The sequence below is a fragment of the Hippoglossus hippoglossus genome, chromosome 18 (genome assembly GCF_009819705.1).
Source record: "Hippoglossus hippoglossus isolate fHipHip1 chromosome 18, fHipHip1.pri, whole genome shotgun sequence".
NCBI lineage: Eukaryota > Metazoa > Chordata > Actinopteri > Pleuronectiformes > Pleuronectidae > Hippoglossus > Hippoglossus hippoglossus.
Window position 1 is genome coordinate 10,798,627 of NC_047168.1, and position 23,706 is coordinate 10,822,332.

The window sequence follows — 23,706 nt, forward strand, 5'->3', positions numbered from 1 at the left end:
ATAAATAAAATGGCCATTAATCTGACGTCTGTGTGGATTCTACTTTATATTTACTAAACATATTTTTTGTTTGGCCTTTGCCTGAACTGGGATATAGTAATGACCTGGTTCTTGTAACTCATTCTGTCATTTCAGTGGATGTGGCTTTTAAACCTGTAAAAACGTATTAAATATCCAACCTAAAAAAACCCCAATATTATCTCCTCCAAACCCCTTCCCGCCAGACATATTTCCTGTTTCTTCGGTATTTATTATTATCTGCAGCGTTTGCTTTCACTTCTGCAGCCCCAGACTCTTCCACGCTCACTTTACAGGAACACCAGTAAGTGCTCTGCCACCACATGGCTGCTGGGGCCTCTGCAGCCGTGAACTTGAAAACAGGAACTCCCTCCTGCACCTTTTCACACTTGTTAAGTGTCGCTGCTACGAGATGGAGATGCTGAGCCACTGCTTCAGGAGCCGTGTGGTTAGAAGGTGGAAAATCCCCCCCCGTCTGACTAAAAGTCTGCGTGACTGACTCTGCAACTCAGCCACAAATCGACCAAGGTGGCAGAATGTCAGCAGTATGTGGGGGGTGGAAATATTTCAGTGGATCAAGGCCATTAGACTTAGAGCTTTCCTTTTTTTAATATGTACAAGGTAAAGAACACATGGAAACAACATTTTCCTCCATCGCAGTCACATGATGCAGGACTGTTTGTAGCCAAGAGGTCTGAGAGGTTGACTTGTGAGCTGAAGAGTTTGAGGTTTAAATCCCTGGACTAGCCAAGGTAATTTCACAGTAAGAGAACTAAGTACCTGAACCACACTGTGCTCTGCTGTCAGTCCACATGTTGTGCTTGTGATTCGTCAAAAATATAACGTTGCTGCACGTCCTGGTTTGAATGTTCTCCTCATGAAGTCCGAGGAGATTCCACGAGGCCCTGAGAAAACCAGCCACTTCCCCAAACGTCCCTGTGCCACTCAGGATCCCGGCAGCGACCTGATTGTCCCCCCCCCCCCCCATCAGGCATTGTCCATATCACCCTGACATGAGTGGGAGTCATGTGAGGAACTCCTGACTGACACTGGCTTCATTTCCTCCTCCTCCTCCTCCTCCTCCTCCTCTGGGACTTGTGGAACCTCTTGGGAGATGATCGTCTGGGCTGTGTGTGTTCGCTCCCTGGGGTGGGGGGGGGGGGGAGAGAACATGAAGTTACACAACAGTTTCAGGGATTAAATTGTGTGCTGTTTTTTGTTGTGTGGCAAGAGGCGAAACACTGAAAGGGGAAGTGTTGTCTGTTTGTGGTTTGATTCTAAAAAAGCATGTAGCAGGACTCATTTAGTTATGCAGTAGCAGTAGTCACAGTAATATTGAGCCTCGTGGAAATGAACTAGTTCTGCATGTTTTGGTCAAATAAGTCCCCTTGTCTTGTTTTTACTCGTCCTTCACTTTGAACAAGGGACGATTTTCCACTACAACACCTCAAGTCAGTATTTCCCTGTAAAGTTTTGCATACTCTGTTCACGACCTTTACAGTAGCCTCTGCAATATGAATGTACTGTTTATAAAATATTGATAAATGATCTCTGTACTGGTGTAAGTTAAAGAAATCCTTTGACATTTTGTAAAACACACGTATTTGCAGTTTTGTTGACGTTTTGAGAAGATTGATTCCACCACTGACGTCTGTGTTTAATATAAAATGACAGGAAGAGTTTTAAATGATCTTGTTTTATCTCATCATAAACCTCAGAGTCACTGCTCCTGGTCAAGATGTTGTTTTGCATAGTTTTTGTAGAAGTGCTCGTACATATGTGGGTTTTTGATAATATGTAATTTAAACCTGAGCCCATTAAGAAGGTTGTGCAGTCGTGTTTTTATCATTTGTGAAAAAGGTGATTTTAAAATGATCTTAATTACACAATTAAAATGCACACTGACTTTGATTTTGATAACCTTTGGTTGTAAGGTGAGACATATTTATTAATCAATGTCTCTGCACTAATAGAACTCGCAACAGTGCAATTACATTCAATTTTATTTGTGTGGCCCCAAATCACAACATGCATGACCTCAAGGCACTTTAGATATTAAGGAGGAGACACTACAAAATGATAGATTCCACTAAGACTGAGAGAATAAAACTCCCCTTTACGCATCTGCCTCGACCGGTTGGGGTGGGAGAAGAGGAGAGAGGGGAGGGAAAGTTACCCCAAAGTTACTCTTACCGATTATAATCCAAAGTATTAGTAACTTATCAGAACTTTTATATGAGAAAAAGACTAAATGTGAGCACTAACCTGTAGGGGTCGTACCGTGCTCTGTGGTGGGGGGGTAACCAGCTGCCTCGCACCGTCCAGCCCAGGACACTCTTCAGGTACCGGGAGCAGCAGGGGAACCTGTAGCTCAACTTCTCCAGGAGTTCCTCTTTGCGCAAACCGTAAACAATTGGCGCGACGCACTGCGCCAGGCTGAAGAAGGCGAAGGTGACCACCGCGGACATCTCTCGGGTCTGCGTCCGGATCAGATCGTGCTTGTGCAGCGTCGTCAGCACGAAGCTCACGAAGCTGGGGAGGATGTACACGGCCAGCTGGGTGCCGTGCAGGGCGATGGTCCGACACCCGGCACGGTTGCGCCGATTGAGCACCCCTAACCTCCGCCCCTCCACCAGTATGCGCACATAGCTGTACAGAATCAGCATCGTGCACAGCCCGATGAACAGCACCTTCTGCAGGCCGCCTCTCCTCAGCTGCTCCGTGCCACACTTCCCCTGGTGGTTGTCCTCTCGGCTCGGCTGGAGGAGCAGGCTGAGGGGGATGACCAGCGCCACCATCCAGGTGAGCGCACCCAGCAGCCAGGGCCAGTGCCCCGCGGTGCAGGTGTCGGTGTAGCGCATCGGGTGGCACACGGCGCAGTAGCGGTCCAGCGCCATCACCGTGAGCGTCAGGAGGATGCAGGAGGCGCTGCTGATCAGGACGGTCACCATGAGCAGGCAGGCGGTGCGCCCCGGCCGCGCGTCAAGGTGCAGCTGGGAGTAGAAGACGCTGCTCATGCCCAGGTGGAGCAGAGCCGACACCAGCAGCTGGAAGACCAGCACGAAGCGCACACGGGTCCGGAGCCGCTCCTCGCGCAAGATGGTCCAGTTGATGAGGAGGTTGAAGAAGAGGAGAACCGAGAAGGAGACGGTGGACACGTAGAAGCGCACACAGGTGTAGTCCCTCCCCGCCGCTGCTGTCGCCTCGGTGCTGTTCACTGACATGATCCCTCGGCTGGATGGACTGATGGAGATGAAGATGATGATGGTGATGGTGAAGATGGGAAAGAACACTTATCCCCTGCATGATCCTCTCTCATTGCTCTTTCACCGAAGACTGAGTCAGAAACACCGCTGCTCACGTTTCTCTCTCTCTCTCTCTCTCTCTCTCTCTCTCTCTCTCTCTCTCTCTCTCTCTCTCTCTCTCTCTCTCTCTGTCTCCCTCTGTCTGTCGCTCTCTCAAAATTGTCTTGCTCAATTTTAAATTAGATCTATTTCCGTTTTTATGACAAGATACCAACCCGTACCTGTACCTGAGCCCATGGCCCCATCAAGCGGTCAGAGCAGGTGTTACAAGTACAGGTGCCAACATACACAAATAAAGATGTTACAGATGGGAAGAGTAAAATATTTATAAAAGATTATACAAAATAAAAATGAGTTTATAAGGTTAGAACTAGATAAAAGTAAAAAGACGAATGATACTTCTATTATACTCAACAATATTCTATTCTGTTCAACAGTACTCTATTCTATTCATATTCTATTCTATTCATATTCTATTCTATTCTAATCAACACTACTCTATTCTATTCTAGTCTATTCTAATCAACTCTACTCTATTCCACTCCACAATGTTAGATACCGTTTTTCTACACTAGTCTACACTTGACACTACTTCATTCTCTTCTATTCTATTGTACTCTATTATACTTGTACTCTAGTACTCGATTCTATTATTTTAAATCGTGTAAAGCCTAACAGTACCTGAATGCAGCATCACCCTGTGGATACATCTTTTATTTATGTTTTAAATCGCAGGTACTGATAGTAACCTTGTTTCTTTTTTAAAAACGTATTATTACCTGTTTACTTTCCTCCAGTGTTTCTTATTTTCGATCAGTGTAATATAATAACGAGGTTGCGTTGCTCGGGGTGAAGATGCTCGTGCTGCTGTGACGCTGCTTCACTCTCTCGTTTTCACGGGAAACAGAAACTAAACTTTTTTTTGTTTCAAACGCGCACACACACGCACACGCACGCACACACAGGGCAGTCAGGTTGCTGGAGCTGCACACTACTTCCCTTCTTGAGTCACGGATCCACAAGGAAAGGTAAGAGCACGTTTGTTTCATCGGTCTCAGTCAAACTGTGGTCACGGTTTGTTCTACTCGTGGGAAGCTGGTCTGACCACATCAGTCACTTTGGTTCACTGTCAGTTCTCCATTAAAACAGGAGAATGAAGTCGGGAACCATTAAGTAGCTCCAACCTGACCACAACTGATTCTATTCTCACTTTGCTTCTTCACTAGAGTAAACAAAGTTCTTCTTTAACAACTTAATGTGGTAGTTAATGGGACTAAACCAACATTTAGACCCATTATCCAAACCATTGATGTGATTAAGGCCAATTTGATCCGATTTAGAGGATGAACGTTGGATTTTAACGTTATTTAAACACCTTAGATTTATATGCAATAATGAGTGTGTGAGGAAACAAGATGAATGCACGAGACGACCCGTGTTCAAAACAACGTATATTGAACATTATTAGCTAGAGCATGTGGCTTTAGCTCCAAGTTAGCTATAGCTAGCTAAACCTGTTACTTTAGCTAAGCTTGCCAAAACTGTAGCTCTAAATTAGCTAAAATAGCTTAGCTCAGGATGATTTTCTGCTTTCTGTCTTTTAATATAGTACTATTTATAGTAGCTTTGTATATCTAGTAGTTTTTGTGCATTCCTCCACAACCTTGTTAATAAGAGCCAATTGCTGTAATTTGTAAAACATCTTTTGAAAAGAGGGATTTGAAACCAGTGGAGCATTTGTCTGTTCAATGGACTCGGCCGCGCCCTTTGTTAAGGGATGAGACCAAGAGAAGAACTTTATATAACTATATAATAATCACGAAATCCAACAGGGGGAAAGAGTGAAGGGAGGCACGCAGGGATGTGTTCCTGCCATTTTGTCTCCCACTAATAAAGTGCATCCAGCTGAACACCAGTTAAAGAGACTTCACTTTAGTGCAGGAATAATATTAAAACTCAATACTGCCACAATATCAAGCATCTGCATTATTACCCACAATGCCCTTGTAAAAAAAATGTTAAAACCTCAAACAGCATTGTCTCACCGCATGTTTGTGTCCCACACCGACCAACTGTGATCGTCCAACACCTCATTGTAATAAAACACATGTAACATGTTGCTATAACAACTTCCTCTCATCTGTGAAGGCTCTGCAAGAGATTTAGTGATAAGAAACCGACACCCTGAGATTATTTCTGTACTGGGACCAACCAGTCCCACCTTCCCAGTTTCTGAATTTCCTCCCTTGTATCCTCCAGCCATGGCCATCTACCAGCAGCCCGCCCCTCTTCTGCCCGTCAGCCAAGCCCAGGTGGTGACGGTGACCACCACCAACGTCCCAAGCCACGGGACATGGAGCACCAGCCTCTGCGATTGCTGCAGTGACATGGGCACCTGTGAGTATCTTCTTCTGCGTCTGTGCATTGCATCTCTTTTTCATGCTGAGATATTTCTATTCCTCACAGTTTCACATCCGTCGATTTGTGTTATGAATGTCATCGACACGCCCACTCGCTCGGTTTTAAGGACACTTTCCTGCTGTATTCTCACATGTGCTCACTCGTTCTGGAGCATCTGACCCGTACGTTTGCGTTCTCACTGTTAGGAAAATGTCTCCTGCTAAATGTCATTAATTCTTCTCTCTCTTCTTGGTTCTGAAGGTTGCTGTGGGCTCTGGTGTTTCCCCTGCATGCAGTGTCAGACAGCCAGTATGCATGGCTGGTGCTGCTGTATGCCACTCCTGGACGTCTGCTGCGTGGTGTCCTGCTGCCTCCGCGCCTCCATTCGGGAGCGCCACGGCATCCACGTAAGGCTGGTTTGAGTGGGGGTGGGGGGTGGGGGTGGGGGGGTCATCCTCTGTCTTTAGAGCAGAGGATGACAATCACTTGTTCAACAGAAAAAAGTTTTTACAGATCTGATGTCGATCATTCAAACCAATTATCTATTATACATTGTTACTATGCCTAAATAATCTTTATATATATTTAACTTTTGTTATTATGCAACTGAGGAAAATGTTATTGCTATTATTGCTATTGTTATTATCATAATATCTGTGCATGTATTTTTTTTTTATGGGTTTTCAATAAGTTTAGCAAGGTATCTCCCCTAAGTCTCAAGAATGACTATGAGAAACATATCAAACAAACTACAAACTAAAGAAAACAAATCTGGATTTCTGTGGAATGTTGAGTTTTGGGGTTTTTAATTACTGAAAATTATGGCAAACAAAATTGTAACCGTAAACCGTTTAATATCTGTAGTTAGGTAATAGAAAAATGAGGAACTTTCTGTTCTTGTCATCCAGTAACGGCTGTAGTTGCATTTCTCTGAGGACCAGCACTGAGTTTCATTTCAAATGTTGGGAGTTCAGCTGTTGGACTTTAAGTTGCACTTTTACTCAGTTGCCCCATCTGCATCTTTCAAGAGGAAGAGTTTTCTGAATTTGGATTTTAATAGAAAGAGATAAACCTTTGCAGAAAAACTGTACAAATCTTCACTCATTGTAAACTGCTACATCCACTGGGTCAATCTCTGTGATAGGTAACAACTAAAAACACAATTCCCTGAGGTTTTATTAGAAATCGGATCAGCGTCTCGTCGCCCAACATATATCTTATTTATTACATCTTTTATTTGCATAAAACTTGTTTTTAACAGTGACAATGAGGAGACGATGAACCGATATAGTCCACAATGTGCGTGATTGCTGCTGTGTATCTAGGGATTCAAATTCAGAGCATTCAAATATTGCGAAAGCCAAACAAACCCCCGTAGCTCAAACAGACTTGAGCTTAAATACACACAGCAACTGAGGGCTGGTGAGAAACCAATTCCATGTAATTCTGTCCACAGGGGATTTTATTAAATCTGACACATTCACTTCGACTGGAGGAGGAAAAGATTAGAATTTGGTGGTTAAAGGTCAAAAGTCACTGTGTCCCTAAAAGACAGAGAAACTATCTCTACTGTGCCAGACTGAAGAAGAATTAGTAGTTTCTGGTTTAGTTTATCTCTAAAGCTGATGGCTCTCATGCCGGCGGGCTAACTAGTTTATGAACTGAAGTTTATCAATGAGTGGCTTGAGAATGACGAGTGTTTGGACGTTCTGATGAAGCAAACATGAGACAATGGGGATCAAGGCGGTGGAGTCAACAGGACATAAATGATTTTACTTGGAACAAGTGTATTTTCATTCTTGCTGCGCATCGTAGTTTTTATCAAGTGGTGGTAAAATGTTAATTTACACAGATCCATCCCCTCTGTCTTTCTTTCCTCCTGCAGGGTTCGTGCTGCGGCGACTGCTGTGACCTCAACTGGTGTTACATGTTAGTCTGGTGCCAGATGCACCGAGAGCTGAAGATCAGGGGCGCCAGGCCGGGCGGCGCCTCCACCGTGGTCACCACGCAGGTCATCAATGTATAGGATGCAACCTCCGGGAATATGACACCAGGTCATAATAGCTTCATGCGCCTTTTTGTAGTTGTAGTTGTAGTGTTCTGTTATCAGTGTTAGATGGAAGCCGACAGATTCACGTTTGTTTTCGGCAGATGTTTTAATTTAGACCGTCGTGACTGACCATGTTACATTCTGTGATACTGACTGATATTACCCCCGTCCTTCACACTCTTTGCTGTTGCATTGTATAACTTGTGTTGAAAGCAAAATAATCTTTTTCAAATAAATTTTTTATCGCACAACAAAATCACTTTATTCTCTCAAACAGCTTAAAAAAAACCCTCCTTCTCCCTGAGTCACAAACGTCACTTCTGTCTTTATTCATGATGTTGAAATGGCACAAAATGTCGTCGATACACAAAGAGCTTTCACTGCGACACTGCCAGATTGATGTGATCACTAAGAACAAGAACAGGAGGAATGTGGCTGACAGACCACATCCTGCCTCTTCACTAAATACATTAAGAACAGGAAGTGGTGGTGCTGCCTAAACGCTTCAGTGCCACCACATTGTGAAGCAGCCGTAAAAGAACCTTTGTTTCTTTGCAGACAATTAAAAGGTCCGGAGAAGTTTGTGAAATACAGAGAGAGAATGTATGAGGAGAAAACACACACTCGCTGTCTTTAATCAGCATGAAGGACAACGACATTTAACCTTTGACTCATATTATATATGGTTAATGAGCTTAGACATAAGTGTAATGAATGAACCTAGAAATGCAGCGCCCCCTGCAGGCGGAACAATCTGCTAAAAGTAATGCTGCCTTCAACCGCTCGCAGAAATATTGTAATTCTGGGAGTTAGTCTGGTTTCCACTTTGACAAAGTTGTTTTAAAGGCACAACTTTTTGAACTGAATTGGATAGAAAGCCAATGAAAGAGAAAAGACACACACAACAGAAGTCAGTGGTGTCACATGCATTACATTACATTTCATTTCATTTAGCTGACGCTTTTATCCAAAGCGACTCACAATAAGTGCATTCAACCATGAGGGTACAAACCCGGAACAACAAGAATCAAGAAAGTAACATTTCTTCAAAAAAAAAGCAAAACTACAAAGTGCTATAAGTAAGTGCCATTTAAGTGCTACTAAATTGTTAGTTGAAAAATGTTATTCAAGGTACATGCACTTTAGTGTTAAATCCAAAACAAGCGGAGGAGGTTTAACGAGGTTGTGTTTTCAGCTCTTTTCCTGCAGAGGGCAGTGTTGCACCTGGATAAGCTTTGGTTTATTTGAACTGATGCTGGATCATAAAGTTGTTTAAAAAATATTTACCAAGCAGGTCTGCTACTCGTTTGATTTACACATATTTCTATTTTATAATTAACTGCGTACAGTTTTTATATTTAGCTATTAACATTTAGTTTCTGTCTATTTTAATAACACTCTGTGAATATTATTAAATGCCTCTGAGTATTTCACAATTTCGCTCTTTTAAAATTCAATATTTTGACAATCTTAACTTCTTACACGTCATCACTCGATATATGTACATTTTTGTACCTTGTGTCTTCATTTCACTAACTGATTAAAGGATATTTAGCAGCAGCTTTTACAATAGGAAATGATCAGTAGCCGATGTGGACATTAACCCATTTGCAGGAAGTAAAGTGCAACTGTGGGACTGGATTTTCACACGTGCTAGCTCTCATGAGTGTGAGCGGGCTTCACACAGAGAGGAAGCTGGGTTTTCCTCTTTTGAGCATCAGCAGTAGAAGAGAGGAAGTTTTGTGTGCGTGTGTGTGGTGTGTGGGTGTGTGGGTCTGTTCACATGCTGTGTGTCCAGAGCTCAGCCGACACTCCGAGGACGAGACCTCCGAGCTCTGATGGACCTCTACCAGGAGGCCGTGTTTTATCTAGAGACACAAGATGTACCAGGTGAGGGGCATTGTGTTTTGTTATGTGAGGAAAAGGAGGATTTATAAAGCATTTTCTTTTGTCTTTGGGGGGAAAAAACCACACGATAATCCCACATTAAACTGAAAGTAAGAAAAGTTGCTGTTTTTTAAATGCACCAGAACTTTTATTGCTATTTCTAGTTTTCTTTTTGAAAAGTTAAACCCATCTAAGGATGTTTTATTTTATTTGCAACGACAACTAATGTGCACCAACGTAAAAGAGGAAGCAGACATGAGACGTTTTTTGTTGTTGTGCTGTAGTGGAGCCTGGTGCTGCAGTGGAGGCTGGTGTCCTGGAGGAGGATGTGCTCCAGGAGGAGCTGGTGTCTCCTCTCCATTCACAAAGTATGGACTTCCCTGCCATCCCTGTGAGTTCACATTTCTCTCCACTTCAAAAAGTGTTCTGCGTCGCTCTGTCGACTGTCTGTAGTTCCTCTTATTCTCCAGGGGACAGTTCAGTCCTTCAGCAGCCTTGTTTTCATGATGCCCGTGGGAAGAGTGAGAGGCGGCCAAGGCCACTTTGTGTTTGGTTTGAGATGCAAGTGAAGATGCATCCTAAAACATTTCAATACTGTAGAATAGCTTTTCCAGGTCCTGCGTTTATGCATTTGATTTACAAAAGAAATATTAAAAGAACTTCAACCTCTCGACTATCAATTTACTTGTGTTTCATTGACTGATTTCAAAACTTTGTTCGAAACACAAACAGTTTTTCATAAAAAGAGAGAACTGAGAAGAGGAACAAATTGAGCCCTTATGTTTTGTTTACATTCCATTTGGCTTTGCTTCCTCTTTTCTGTCCCACAGACTGAAACGGGAGCAATGTTTCGCTTTCTGTTGTGCACGAATGACACATTTCACCCGTCAAAAAACTTCTCTATAAGCCACTCGCGTAATGTCAGAAAAAAGTCGTGAAGTGTCTGGAGGATTACAGCAAAAATTGTTGTGATGTTGACTCCGATTCAGAAGTCGTGCAGCCCAGAGGAAATGCTGGAGAGGAGGCTCGTGGTCCTGAAAGGCATCGTGGAGAGTGAGGAGGTGTATCTGAGCGAGCTGGAGGCCCTGCTGACGGTAACACACACACACACACACACACACACACACACACACACACACACACACACACACACACACACACACACGCACGCACACACACACACACACACACACAGGAAAATGAATACTGATTCACACTTTTCATATTTATGGCAATATCTATGTCTATATATATGTCTATATCCACATTTGGATGTCTATATACACATCTATTTATCTACGTATATCTGTATCTTATACTCCATTCTTTTCAATTAGAGCTGATGTAGTTAGTGTTTCTCTGGGCTTAAAGTTCAAGTTCACTGTTTTTCTGATAATTATAAAACTTCCTCATGACTCTCACCACACTAAACTTCACCAAGCCACGCTGTGTTTGATTAATTTCAGCTCTTCACGGATATAATTGAGCAGCAGCCACATGCACGTCGTTGGGCCTGTGGTTGGAGTCAATGTCATATGCAGCATTTTTACACATTTGTCGTTCAGCTTCCTTGTTTGAGCCTTAAATCGATTGTTCTCCGTTGGAAATGTAGTCCCCCCCCATTTTTTCTACAACTAATATGATGTTACGGCAAGCAACCAGTCAGCTTAGCTTAGCATAAAGAATGTATACAAGGGGAAACAGTACAGTGTATACATTTTTTACCCAATATATAATTAAATTTGACATGTCTAGTGAAATATATCCTCAGCACTTCATTCGTTCGTAAATGAGAGCAGAAAAATGTCTTCAGGTTTGAGTTGACTCTTGATTAGAGTAGAGATACGTTGTATTGGCAGGAAGTGCTTGGTCAGTTTCTTCTTCTTTTTTTTGTGTTATTAATAGAAACATAAACCCCCATTTCCTCATTCTCTTTCATGACTCATTAGGGAAACGTAAGGATCTAAATCTAAAAACAATGAAATCGTTGATGCTGGGTCTGGTAGTGCTGCGTTTGTTGTAGCTCATCAGTTTGCAAAACGTGTTGTGTTGTTATTTGCCATCAACACTCTATTTTCTATTTTGTCGTTTTGATTCAGCAGTGGAGTGAGTACATGTGTCAAAGATAAAATATGGAAACAAACACAAGCTGTAGATCAAATGAATATGTTCATGTTCCTCACATCCCCCCCGGCCTCTCTCTGTTTTCTCTTGGCCTTTCTCTTTTTGCTTTTGCAGCTCAGTTGTTGTTTCACCTTTTTTCCCCGATTTGTGATTCCAGCCCATGAAGGCTCTGCGGGCCTCGGCTGGGACGTCCCAGCCGGTTCTGTCCAGTCAGCAGGTCCGGACAGTTTTCTACCAGGTGCCCGAGCTCAGAGACATGCACCAAAGCTTCTACTCTGGTCTGAAGGCCCGGCTGAGCGCTCACTGCCACACAGGTCTGGGTGAGCAGAGAGAGACGAGCCACGCGGCCTCCGACCTGACTGTGGGGGACCTGTTTCTGAAAATAGTGAGATTTTTTATTCGTTTACTTCCGATGAACAAAATCCCTCACATGTTCAACACAACGCAGTAACCACAAAATCGATAAATACAATATTTCTTCCCCATTTACCGAAGCCTGAGGTTTAGTCTGAGAGTGCCATGTGTATTCTGCCTGTTCCACCCTTTTCATTGAAGGTTTACAATGTTTACAGTGTGTGAAATTCAAATCCAAGATTATTTGTGATTATATGATTATCTATCTTTTAATGTCTTCATCATTTCCATCAAATTTGTTTTTGTCTTTACATATTTATATCTCTTACTTGACATCATCTTTTTGGTTTGTATAGTATTTAAAATGTTATGTCTTGTGTCTGTTATTTTGCACTTTTATTAGTTCCTGTAGAAACAAACAAACCAAAATGCCAACGAGCCAAATTCATAGGCATTTTATTAAGAGTCATGAAACTTGTTGAAGTTAAAGGTGCAGCCGTCGTTACGTCATGTGATTCACCTGCTGGTTCCTAACGGCTCCCATTGGACTCACCTGGTTTCCGGGCCACGCTCTGATGTCAACTCATAAAACACCTGAGCACAGGCAGCGCTCTTGATAGATCTTCTTCTTCAGTTGAGTTCAGTGCAGCAGTTTGTGTCGAGAATCGAGACAATCGAGGAAACATGGGATCTTTGTTGAGCAAATCTTCACACAGAAGTTGTCCTTTACTCCTCAGGGGATTTTCCTGTTTAATTGAATTCACGCAGCAACTGAACCTGTGAGTATAAGGAGATAATCATGTTGGGAGGCTGTGCTCAGGCCAAAGGTGACAGTCCACTCATTTACACCTGATGAAACCTGCATGTTTCTGAGATTCAGCGTGAACAAATACTTAATATTTAGAGGAAATTGAGAAATCACGAGATGATGCACATAAATAGAAAAGTAGCATTTTCATGTAAAAGTGTAGGGAAGGAAGCAAACTCATCAATCTGAACCAATAGTTTCTGCTTTTCAAACCTAATTTTGTGAAGTTAAATATTATTCTGTTGATTCTGTCATGATGCTATAAAATGTTTAAAATATTTCACCACAGGAATGGTGGAGAAATATGAAACGATAAAGATATTTATCTGAAGAATCACAATCCACCTCAAATATCTCATTGGGCCGTGGGTCTTGAACTTTTTTCCCGTCATGCCTCTAAAGAAGCCAAAAAAAGTCACTGAACGCATTGAACAACTATGAAAGAGTAAATATTCTGCCGTGCGACTCAAATGTTTAGGTTGCAAAGGAATTTAAAATGTAGTAGATTATTTTCTGAGAAATCGATATTCTTTAGTTTTAACCAAATATTCATCCGGTCCCTTTTGTGCTCTGTCGCTCACTCAGGTGAACCAGATCGGTCTGTACGGTGGCTTCATAGAAAACTATGAGGAGGCTGTTGCAATTGTTGGAAAGTGCACGCAGTCGGACCCTCGCTTCCGAACTCTGGCCGAGGTAAAAACAACTGGACGGTAAAAGCAGAGTGAATACAGCAACCGTCACGTATCAGGGTGATGCTCACCAGTTTGTGTGTGTTTCAGAGCATGATGTCGAACAACACTGCAGACAAAGCTCGCACCAAACACACATTTGAAGGTACACATTGTGTTTTTTTTTATAGAACCTGACTTGTGTGCTGCTCTATGGTCTGATTGCTGTTTGTTCCTTTCCAGCTCTACTGTATAAACCTTTGGACAGAGTCACCAAGACCACACTTGTGCTGCATGTGAGAAAACACTGACTATTTAATCATGTTAATTTCAAAATGAATGAAACTTCTTAATTATCTCCGATGCTCATCTTTCTAATTGAAGCAGAGAACCACTACTTCCTCCCACTTGGCATTTTCTAAATTCCCGACCTTTCTGTGATCCGGCAGGACCTCCTGAAGACGACGCCAGCGAACCATACAGATCACGTAGCTTTACAGGAAGCTCTGAGATTGTCCCGCAGCTTCCTGTCTGGCGTCAATGAGAGTTCACAGTCCAAACGAGAGGTCACCCTCAGTCACGGCTTGGTGAGGCCCGTCTCCAAGTGCACCCATCCTCAGACGTCCTCACACACCTGACAACGTGCAGCGTCTGAAGATGTAACACAGAACATATTGTAAATGTGTGTGTGTGTGTGTCTATCCCAGAGACGTAAGTTGATGCGTGACGGCTTCGTGGTGGACGTGAGCGAGGGGGAACGCAACCTGCGCCACATCTTCCTCTACACTGACCTCCTGCTGTGCACCAGATTCAAACATGCAACCAGAGGGTGAGAACAATCCCAACGAACACAAGGGCCTGTGGGAGATGTAGTCTCCACAGTTAAACTGTAGCAGTAAGAAAACTGCATGTATGTATCTCCCTTCATCTCAGATGTTTGGTAACAGTCTGGTGATTCCTAACCAGAGGAAACCTAAATGTTAGCTAAGTTGGTTAACGGGTAGATAGTTAAAATATATATTTAAAGTATCGTGGGAAAGGAGTTAATTAGCTAAATGCAATGGATACATATTTAAAAACATGATAAACTAATAATAAATGTGTTTTGCAGTTTCAAAATAAGATAAAAGTACTCTCAGTAACATACATTATGTTGCTATGAGATAAACTTTGAGTTTGTGTGTGTGTGTTCCAGGAAGCAGGACCAGTACAGGTTCTGCTGGTATCTTCCTCTCGCTGGTCTCAAACTGCGCTGGTCCTCAGATCATGAACCGGACACACGCCTCCGCCTACAAGCCATAAGAACCAAGATGTTCGTCCTCCGGCAGCAGCTGCAGCAACAAGCAGTAGGTTTAATACCCAGATACAGACGTGTGTGTGTGACCTTTCAAACTGACGTTTAGAAATGTAAACGTGTGTTTGTGGGTGTGAAGGGATCCAGAGGCCTGATGGCGGCGGCTCGTACCCGGAAGAAACTGGAGCAAACGGAGCTGATGCTGCTCACACAGTCGCCTCTTTATAGACTGGAGCTGCACAGCCCCAGTGGAAAGGTACACACACACAAACGTCCTGTCACTCCCTGTGCCACTAGAAGGAAATGCAGCTAAACCATAAGAGCGTCATCTGTTTTCTTTTCTTTCTGCAGAGTCACAATGTCCTCCTCCCCTCCTTGTATGAGCTTGAAGAATGGAGAGAAGCCGTTCACAAACTCACCACACAGAGTAAGTTCACAGCTGCTGACTGGTCTGGAGTCCGTTAATATACAAGTTCTGCATTTTCTGTTTCAAAAATTCCGTTTTTATGTTCATATTTTATATTGTTCACGCCCATTTCTGTGTTTGTTTGTGCAAAATAACTCAACGATGCATGGACACATTTTCACCAAACGTGGTAGTAATATTCCTCGGGAGGGTATTTCTAGATGATTCACTTTTGGAGCAAATAGGTCAAAGGTCAAGCGCGTGGTCAACGAATTGCTGTTTAACAGAATCTGAAGCTTGTATTAATTCCTGATCATATATGATATCACAAGTAAAAATCGTGAAAGTCTTTGTACAGAGTCGCTGTATGAACGTGTGCATGAATGGGTGAATGTGACTTGTGTAATTTAGCACTTTTGATAAGACTGGAAAATGTTTCTTTGAATACAATTTATTTATTTAGATCGAAAAAATTAGTTATGATCATAGACGTATGCGTGACATCATCATGGCGTCAGTACGATGTGGGGGTTTCCTACATAAGGAGAGCTCAAACGTGTGTGTTGAGCATTGTGGTGTTGAGAAATGTGCAGATTGCACCACCGTTACTACAGTTGTGTGTTGTAATAGTGTGTCTGTGGGAATCCTTGTGTAAAACCCTGTTTATAATGTCACTACTGTCGTGTTCTTTTTTTGTGTACAGTTGTTAATTATTAAAAAAGAAATACGATCTTCAGCTTATTTAGATTAACCAATCATTTGTCATCATATGGTATGAATGATGATGCTAGCGATCCAGCTAGCTATTTAGCTAGGGAGGGCTGTCTAGCATTGGTTTAACAGGTTTAAAGTTTATTAATACTGGTTGTGATTTGCAATGGTGGTGATAATGTTCAATTAAACAAAACATCTGCATCCTCCGTCAAGGAGGTTGTGTTTTTCGCCTGCGTTTGTTTGTTTGCTAGTTTGCAGGGTTATGCAAGAAACTATTCAACCAATGTCCATTTAATTTTGTGGAGGGGTGAGGTGCGATCCAGGGAAGAGCCAATTAAATGTTGGTGCAGATTAGGGGGCGGATCTAGGATTTTTTTTTTGTTTTCACTGTCTTTAACATTGTGATTTTTCAACATTTTTGTTAATTATGTGTGAATCTTGATGAATGAAATTGTGCCATTTGGTGCAGATCCAAATACAAATCTGGATCTAGTGACTTTAATGTGGTTTCATGTCATATTTGTTGTTCTAGTTTTCACTAATTTCCTTTTCTCTGTAAAATGAACCTACAACAGCTCTTTGTTGCATTTAAAACTGTCTGTCCTACGTTGCATTGATAACAAGCCTCTCAACAGTAACTAGTGTGATGTGATGCTGTTTTTCTTTCTCTTATCACTGATTATTCTCGACGTGTGTTGTCTGTCAGACATAGAAACGGTCCCTCCAGACCTGCTCACTCTCACCAGTACATGTGTGAAACTGAGGATGACTCAGCAGCCGCCACTACAGTCCTCCAACCCCGGTACGACCACATCACATCCTGTGTCTGAAATCAAATACGCCGACGGCTTTCGCTTCTGATCTCTTTCCACACTTTCTACGACTTTCTCATCTTTCACTTGAGCTCAGGACGATAAAATCCTCCGGTTATTTTTGTCTCTCTGTCTCACCAGTAGAGAACGAGGCCTCATTGTGTGGGACTCTGAGCGTCGCGGTTCACTCTGCCTGTGGCCTGCAGCAACCGGCCTGTATGTACACACAAGTTTTCATTTATAAAGAGAGAGAATTATAAATTTGCCTCCATCTGAAAGGAGAATAGTTTAATAATGTGGTGATTGATTTTGTTTTTCGCTCCTTCAGGTGTGTATGTGTGCCTGGAAGTGGACGGCTATGACTTTTATGATAAACAGGCCCAGACGCACTCTTCAGTCCAAAGCATCAACCCACAATGGGACCAGGTCAGACTCTGACACCTTTTTAAAACACATGAATCCTTAAATTAAAAAAAACAGCAAACACTGTCTTGTGGTCAGATCCCGTTTGACACAGTTGGTAGATGATTCAGTCCGAGTGGCTAAAAGACGTCTTTGTGTCTAGACAGCATCTGACATGATGTCAGGCCTCGGTTGAACTCCCGGGGGATTAAAGCGTCTGCAGGGTGGCCGAGCTTTAAACATGATCAGCGGCAGTAAAGTCTTGCTCTAAATCCAAGTGGAAGCCACAAGTGAGAGACTTGCGGTGTTAATGATGTCTCGTCCATATCCAACAGGAGCTGTCGTTCCAGGTGGACGGGGCTCAGAACCTCAGGGTGATCTGTGTGAGTCAGTCTGACAGACAGGACGACGCTGTCCTGGGAAAAACTGCTCTCAAGGTACGAAGCTACTCAGGAGCTTCAGCTTAGTGTCTTCAAGTGTCGATGCAAAGAAAATAGAAAATAATGAAATGGACAAGCGTTAAATACTGTATATCAATTTATATCATCAATGGATCAATTAACTGTATTTAAAGATGGATGACATGACAGTTCCCCAAGAGCTGTGTCTCAATTAAGGGGCCACGTCTTTCGTCTGTTGTTTTCAGCTTGTTCTGAAAAATAATTGTTGCTGCTTTTAAAATATGCCAAAAAGGAAAGTATAATAGTTCCTGCTGCAGGTTGAGGATATGACTGAAATGTTTCCTTTTACCTGCAGAAGCATCATGTTGACTGTGTGTAGAAAGTGTCTGTTAAAAAGCAGAACCGTGGAAAAAAAACGAGCCGAGACCACAGTTCACTTCCAGAGTATTTGTTTCTATCCACGATATAAATCTAAACATTTGCCTTCACACTGATTTATACATATTTGTGTTTTTCCAGCTGGAGTCTAAATCCCTGAGTAAGCGATGGAGGAGACAGACGCTGCAGTTCGGCCGAGTGGAGGTGACCGTGTCCCTGAGGTACAGTCCCCACCCGCTGGAGCCGCCCAGCTCCACGGCCCCACACCTCCCCATCTTCTGTGTCCCCATTGAAACCGTGGCGCAGTAAGTTCCTGCCAGTCCGTCTGTAACACTTGACATTTAAAGCTGCAGCTCAGATTAAAGTTTTATTCGCCTGCCGAGGCTTTTTACGAAGCTAGTTTCGGGGAAGTGAGGCGATTTATTTCGTGGCACCGTGAGAGAAGCAGGAGTGCGTCAAGAACGGAGTCTGAAATGAAATGAATCAAACTGATGCGTTAAACATCTGAGGAGGGGGTTTTTAATTCTCGATACTTGTAATTCTCTGCCAGACAGGAGGGGGCGCTGGTTCCCCGTCTGGTGCGGTGCTGTGTGGAGGAGGTGGAGCGGAGAGGCTTGGCCGAGGTGGGAATCTACAGGATTTCAGGGAGCGCCAGTGAAATCAACACGCTCAAGGCTGCGTTCGACAGCAGTAAGAAAACACACAGTAAAACATCGGTTTCTGGGTATTTAAGACTCGTCCACTGCTTGAAACAACAGGAGATTGTCACATAAAAGTTAGAAATCAGGGGCCAAAAAGTCGGGAACTTCTTTAAGGCTTCGTCCAAAATGAAATATACGGACAATCTGTCCTCTCTTGACAGTTTTCCCGTAGTATCACATTATCAAACTAAAGCAAATAGCCATAAAGAGACTTTGGGAATGAATTCATAGGTGCTCAGTGACCATTTTATGTCAAATTCACGCTGAGGCACAACCACTTGATTGCCATGAAAACCGGTAGAAGCATTCACGCCCACTGGAGGATGAAATCAGTTGTGGCAGAGTTTTGATTTGGTTATATGACGGAACATCTGCAAAAATAATGGCGTTCCCATTTCATGGTTAGTGCTATTTAGCATCTGTTGGCATGCAAGCACTTAAATCTGCTGAAGCATGTTGGCACTGACCTTGTTGGAGCCAAAAAGTGATGCCAACGTGCCTTGATCGCCCCCTGGTGGCTGGCTGGAGTATACGTCATAACCCCTGACCTCCTCCATGTTAACAAATGGGACATGGCCCAAAATAAAATGCATGTGAAATGAAATTTTCTAAAAGATGGCCTCTGTCATTTTCTAATCCTCGTCTGCCCCGTTCAGATCTGCGTGAAGCTGTAACCAGGCTGAGAAGCATCGAGGTGAACGTGGTCTCTGGTGTTCTCAAGCTGTACCTGAGAGAACTGCCCGAGTCGCTCATACCCACTGAGCTGTTCCACACGCTGGCCAGGACGCTGGGTAAGAACCACTTAAACCTGAAAGATCCATGCGTACAGTTACCTCATGTTTATATAGACACTTATAAACCCTGAATTCAATATCTGTCTGCTGAACTTTTATTTTACACCGTTAACAATCCAGTAAATATGTGAAAATGTTTGAATTTCACAAATAATCTGTTTATTCCGTGTAATTAAATTCTATATATTTGATTGTATTTGTGTTTTCCATCTATTTGTCACATTTCTATGTCATGAGGAATAGATCACATCTTGGGAAGCATTTATAGTTTTGGGGGAAATATGTATAAAGTGACCAATAAAAGATTTATGTCACATCAGTGTCTTTTCAATAAGGATATTTTCCCAGCTTGTTTGACATAAGATTTAAAGCTGAAGGATAAAGGCCTCAACGCTGCTCAATGAATCCTGAAGGCCCCTCAGCTCAACTGCATGTGAACTGTTCCCCCTCCAGACATCCAGGACATGAACTCGCGTCTCGTCTCCATGCTGTCCCTGCTGCAGTCCTGTCCCGACACCAAGCGCTGCACCTTCCTCTACCTCATGCACCACCTGCAACGGTCCGAGTCAGACAGCAACACACGATCTCACCTCGTGGTTCAACTTGAAATGATTTTTAAACGTTTTCTCATCCCTGTTTCTCCAGAGTGTCCGAGAGGCAACACGTCAACAAGATGTCTCTGCTGAACCTGGCCACAGTGTTTGGTCCCAGCCTGTTACGCCCCCCTGTGGCTGTGAATATCTCCCATCAGGTGGTGGTGCAGGTGGGGGTGAAGCACTCAGACAATCAAAATACAATCTTTTATAATTTGTTCATACAGTTAAATGTTCCGTGTTGTTTATTTTATAATATCTTCCCCACAAAGCCGGTAATAAAATGATGACAGGGAAATATCGAAATACTAAATTATTGTTTAGTCCAAATGAAATGTATTAAACCTAATATGAACATACATATTAAAACAAATGGATAGATAGATAGATAGATAGATAGATAGATAGATGGGTAAATGGAAGGATTCATATGAAATCAGTTAATTGATTTTTACCACTGGAGTTTTACCTTAAACAGTTATTAAACATTGCGTTATGTATCACAAAAGGTGTTCTCCGATTATCTGTATTTAATCAAGCATTGGTTTAAAGATTTGAATTTATACTTTAATAAACAACTCCTGTGTGTGTCTGTGTCTGTGTGTGTGTGTGTGTGTGTGTGTGTGTGTGTGTGTGTCTGTGTGTGTGTGTTTCAGGTCCAGGTGGTTCACTGCTACCTGCAGTGCAACAACCTCCCTGAAGCCCAGGTCTCTGTGCCACATGACCCTGAAGACGATGACGATGACGAGACCACCCACACGTGAGACCACCCTCAGTGTCCCGGCTGACAGGAAAATCCTAATTGTGTGTGTTAAAATAAAATTCTGTGCAAGAACTGTAAGACAATAAATATATTTATTGATGAAAATATGGTATGTTTCGTTACCTTTGATATTTCCAATAAATTTAGAACAATTATATCAATACAGTGGACATGTGAAATCAAAACAAATTTTTTTTTTATGCTGCAATAATTCTCTAATTCTCTGTTGCCTTTTAATCAAATTTTAAATTCGTACAATCAAATGACAATCCGTCCCTGTAGTAGTTGCGTCAAACTTTCAATCATATTTTAAACAGCCCAGTTGTCTTGGGGGAAATTAAATAAAAAATGTCTTTAGTTTTTTGGGCTATTAATCCTTGTCGGCTTAAAAGGTAAGAAGCATTTATGACCTGGAAACAGACTTTGAGAAAATAGTTTCCACTCTGTACTTTTACTGTTATTATCTACAATAGAGGTTAATCTGAAGTGAATAGAACCACTTGATCAACAGTCTGTCACTGACCGTAACGTATTGTTTTTAATATCTGCACCCAGGCCTCCTCAGACAGCAGATGGACTCCGGCAGCTCCAAGTAACGTGACGCTGAAATGTGGTTGAGGAAAAATCAGGGGCGCAGATGTTGTAGAAAGGTCAGAGGTCGCCTCCCCGAGCCTGAAATCCAATCAGTTACGGTTCAAATCCAACTAGACGGAGTTCAACACGAAGTGTACGCCCCATAAAAACCCTACACACACACGGTGAGTTGAAAACCAACACACACGGCCCGTGGTCGACCCATCCACACCACACAAGGGAGTCTCTTTTCAACCCCGCCACCTGGGCAGGCCGGGCTAGTGTTACCCCCCAACCTTTTACCCCAAAAACCCCCCTCAGTCGTTTGATCGCTAATCCTGGACCCCCAGTCCAGCCCTGCCCTCCCAGTGCTAACCCACTGTATGTGGATGCCATAACAACATCCAGAACAAGTCTCAAACTGGAAGGAGGAGGTGGGATCAGCCTGTTGCCCCTTGGCGTCATAAATCACCTGTCCCCTCCGACACGATGGCTGCCAAAATACGGTTCCGCTCGGCGACTACAAAGACAGAATGAGGTTCCCATTGCAGACTACAAAGCCGGGGAAGGCCGGAGCCGTTTGTGACTGAAGACTGGAACAGACGACTGGTCGACACCTGGGACTGGTGGGAAAGTTTTTATGGGAGAAGTCGGTTTCTGGTCCTGTGACAGCACGAGTTCCACTGGCAGATTTACATTTCCCATCACCTCATCAAAGATATTATACAGGAACTTCACAAATACTTACATTCTGACTGGTAGTTATTTGCATGAGGCTATTTTTACGTAATATGACCTTTTCTTTCTTGTTTAGGAGTTTTTGAAATACGTCTCCTTAGTTTTATGAAAAACTTTGCTCTTAGTTGCACTAATAATGAGACATTAAACAACTTACTAACAAACCATCGAGGGCCTCTAACAAATGCATTTACCTCAAGTTACAATTTTCCAGTTATGTTTCTACATAGAATAGATTTTCCAAAGTTTGATCTCATGGATTATGACATTGTTTGCAATCTATTTTATTTAAGATTCTTCACACTTGTGTTTATCTTACTTTTTTGAAAATTATTCCAGAAGTGGAGCTGAATTAAATGTTTTTTATTATCTTGGATTCCTAACTTAAATGTATTTTCTGCACTATATTTATATTTTATATCTGAATTTTATTCATGTTTTTATATCTAATCTGTGCTAATCCGAATTTCTCCGTCCTGCTGGTGACCATCAAAAATAAAAGTCTGGTCAAATAGTGTCTCATCTCATGGATTATTATTCTTTTGGATCTTTTAACAGACTTTGTGAATATGCAAACACCAATATACAATGTTTATTTTTTTTATATAGTAGACTATTAAAGAAAGATCAACATGTACAATTGTACAATGAGCTGAATAATTAGGAATCCTACCCACGCAAACTGCACTTCTGAAATTATTTTAAACTGGAGTGTCGAGTGCAAACCTCCCGCTCGCTAACAGTCACCTTACATTCAATCAAGCTGCTTGAATGATTCCCGGGGAAATTGAAAAAACACCTCACAATGTTAACAAAAGTGATAAAGAATCATAGATTTGTCCCTTTGTACAGATCCGCCCCCAGAAAAGGTTCTTTCTTGACCCATGTCCCATCCGTCCACCAAGTTTCGTGGAAATCCATTGACTAAATATTGCGTAATCCTGTTGACAAACAAACACACAGACAGGAAAACAACCTTTTTGGACTTTGAGCAAATAAACGGCAGAAACGTGGGCAGAAAGAGGAGCGTTGTGAAACGGTGAAATGTGATGTGAAGGCCGCGTGGTGCTGTAAACACTAGTACAGCACAGTAATTCACATAGGAAATCTAAAACGGCAAAAGCTCCCTGCGTGCACATGTATGTAGAACAGCATGTCAGTGTTGTAGCTGTGTGTGTGTGTGTGTGTGTGTGTGTCTTGGCGTTTCTGTCCGGAGCCGTGCCATGCTTCATTAGTTCTAATCTCGCTGGGAGTCAGGTTGCTGTGTCGGCGGCGTGTCTGTATGGAAGGCATGCAGGCTGCAGATCACAGGGATTGACCCTCCGCCTCTCAGGTTAACAGAAGCCCTGTGTGTGCGTGTGTGCGTGTGTGTGTGTGTGTGAGACCTGAAAACCGTGTGGTGCTGAAACTTGCTGAACTTGGACTTCAAGTTCTTGGACTGTGAGAGGAAGAGATGTACAAATCTAAGAGTGTGTGTGTGTTTGCATGAAAAGGAAGTGAGAGGATAAAAATAAGAGTGTGTG

General features: G+C 42.6%; 3 protein-coding genes across 7 annotated transcripts; 2 read left to right on the top strand and 1 right to left on the bottom strand.

Annotated features, from left to right (window-relative positions):
* Window positions 1–202: 202 nt before the first annotated feature.
* On the bottom strand, window positions 203–3,597 carry zgc:194312 (uncharacterized protein LOC794943 homolog). The gene is made up of 2 exons (XM_034569212.1): window positions 2,284–3,597; window positions 203–1,162 (listed from the first exon to the last, which is right to left on the bottom strand). Exons 1-2 carry the CDS (start codon window positions 3,240–3,242, stop codon window positions 1,006–1,008), a joined length of 1,116 nt encoding a protein of 371 aa, XP_034425103.1. The 5' UTR covers window positions 3,243–3,597; the 3' UTR covers window positions 203–1,005.
* Window positions 3,598–5,557: 1,960 nt separating this feature from the next.
* Window positions 5,558–8,017, top strand: ponzr1 (plac8 onzin related protein 1). Its single transcript, XM_034569242.1, has 3 exons — window positions 5,558–5,720; window positions 5,985–6,130; window positions 7,609–8,017. Exons 1-3 carry the CDS (start codon window positions 5,585–5,587, stop codon window positions 7,747–7,749), a joined length of 423 nt encoding a protein of 140 aa, XP_034425133.1. The 5' UTR covers window positions 5,558–5,584; the 3' UTR covers window positions 7,750–8,017.
* A 1,486-nt stretch (window positions 8,018–9,503) lies between these two features.
* si:dkey-33c9.6 (active breakpoint cluster region-related protein) lies at window positions 9,504–22,700 on the top strand. 5 transcript variants are annotated; one of them, XM_034569169.1, is made up of 23 exons: window positions 9,504–9,663; window positions 9,945–10,051; window positions 10,650–10,754; window positions 11,942–12,169; window positions 13,532–13,639; window positions 13,726–13,780; window positions 13,858–13,910; window positions 14,064–14,201; window positions 14,322–14,443; window positions 14,810–14,960; window positions 15,048–15,164; window positions 15,260–15,335; window positions 16,735–16,830; window positions 16,982–17,056; window positions 17,169–17,266; window positions 17,578–17,679; window positions 18,163–18,326; window positions 18,572–18,711; window positions 19,379–19,513; window positions 19,970–20,075; window positions 20,162–20,279; window positions 20,766–20,869; window positions 21,428–22,700. In XM_034569169.1, the coding sequence occupies exons 1-23, from the start codon at window positions 9,612–9,614 to the stop codon at window positions 21,471–21,473; spliced, it is 2,496 nt and encodes an 831-aa protein (XP_034425060.1). In that variant the 5' UTR covers window positions 9,504–9,611; the 3' UTR covers window positions 21,474–22,700. The 5 variants fall into 5 exon arrangements, with proteins under 5 accessions (XP_034425060.1, XP_034425064.1, XP_034425061.1 ...); XM_034569173.1 differs by having other exon boundaries at window positions 16,985–17,056; window positions 20,766–20,913; window positions 21,428–22,699; XM_034569170.1 differs by having other exon boundaries at window positions 16,985–17,056; window positions 21,428–22,504.
* Window positions 22,701–23,706: the final 1,006 nt, after the last annotated feature.

Coding starts and splice junctions, on each gene's coding strand:
- zgc:194312 (XM_034569212.1), bottom strand. CDS start 3,242: ATGTCAGTGAACAGCACCGAGGCGACAGCAGCGGCGGGGAGGGACTAC. Junction 1,163..2,283: donor GCACGGTACGACCCCTACAG/GTTAGTGCTCAC, acceptor CCCCCACCCCAG/GGAGCGAACACACACAGCCC.
- ponzr1 (XM_034569242.1), top strand. CDS start 5,585: ATGGCCATCTACCAGCAGCCCGCCCCTCTTCTGCCCGTCAGCCAAGCC. Junction 5,721..5,984: donor CTGCAGTGACATGGGCACCT/GTGAGTATCTTC, acceptor TTGGTTCTGAAG/GTTGCTGTGGGCTCTGGTGT. Junction 6,131..7,608: donor GGGAGCGCCACGGCATCCAC/GTAAGGCTGGTT, acceptor TTCCTCCTGCAG/GGTTCGTGCTGCGGCGACTG.
- si:dkey-33c9.6 (XM_034569169.1), top strand. CDS start 9,612: ATGGACCTCTACCAGGAGGCCGTGTTTTATCTAGAGACACAAGATGTA. Junction 12,170..13,531: donor GGGACCTGTTTCTGAAAATA/GTGAGATTTTTT, acceptor TCGCTCACTCAG/GTGAACCAGATCGGTCTGTA. Junction 13,640..13,725: donor GCTTCCGAACTCTGGCCGAG/GTAAAAACAACT, acceptor TGTGTGTTTCAG/AGCATGATGTCGAACAACAC.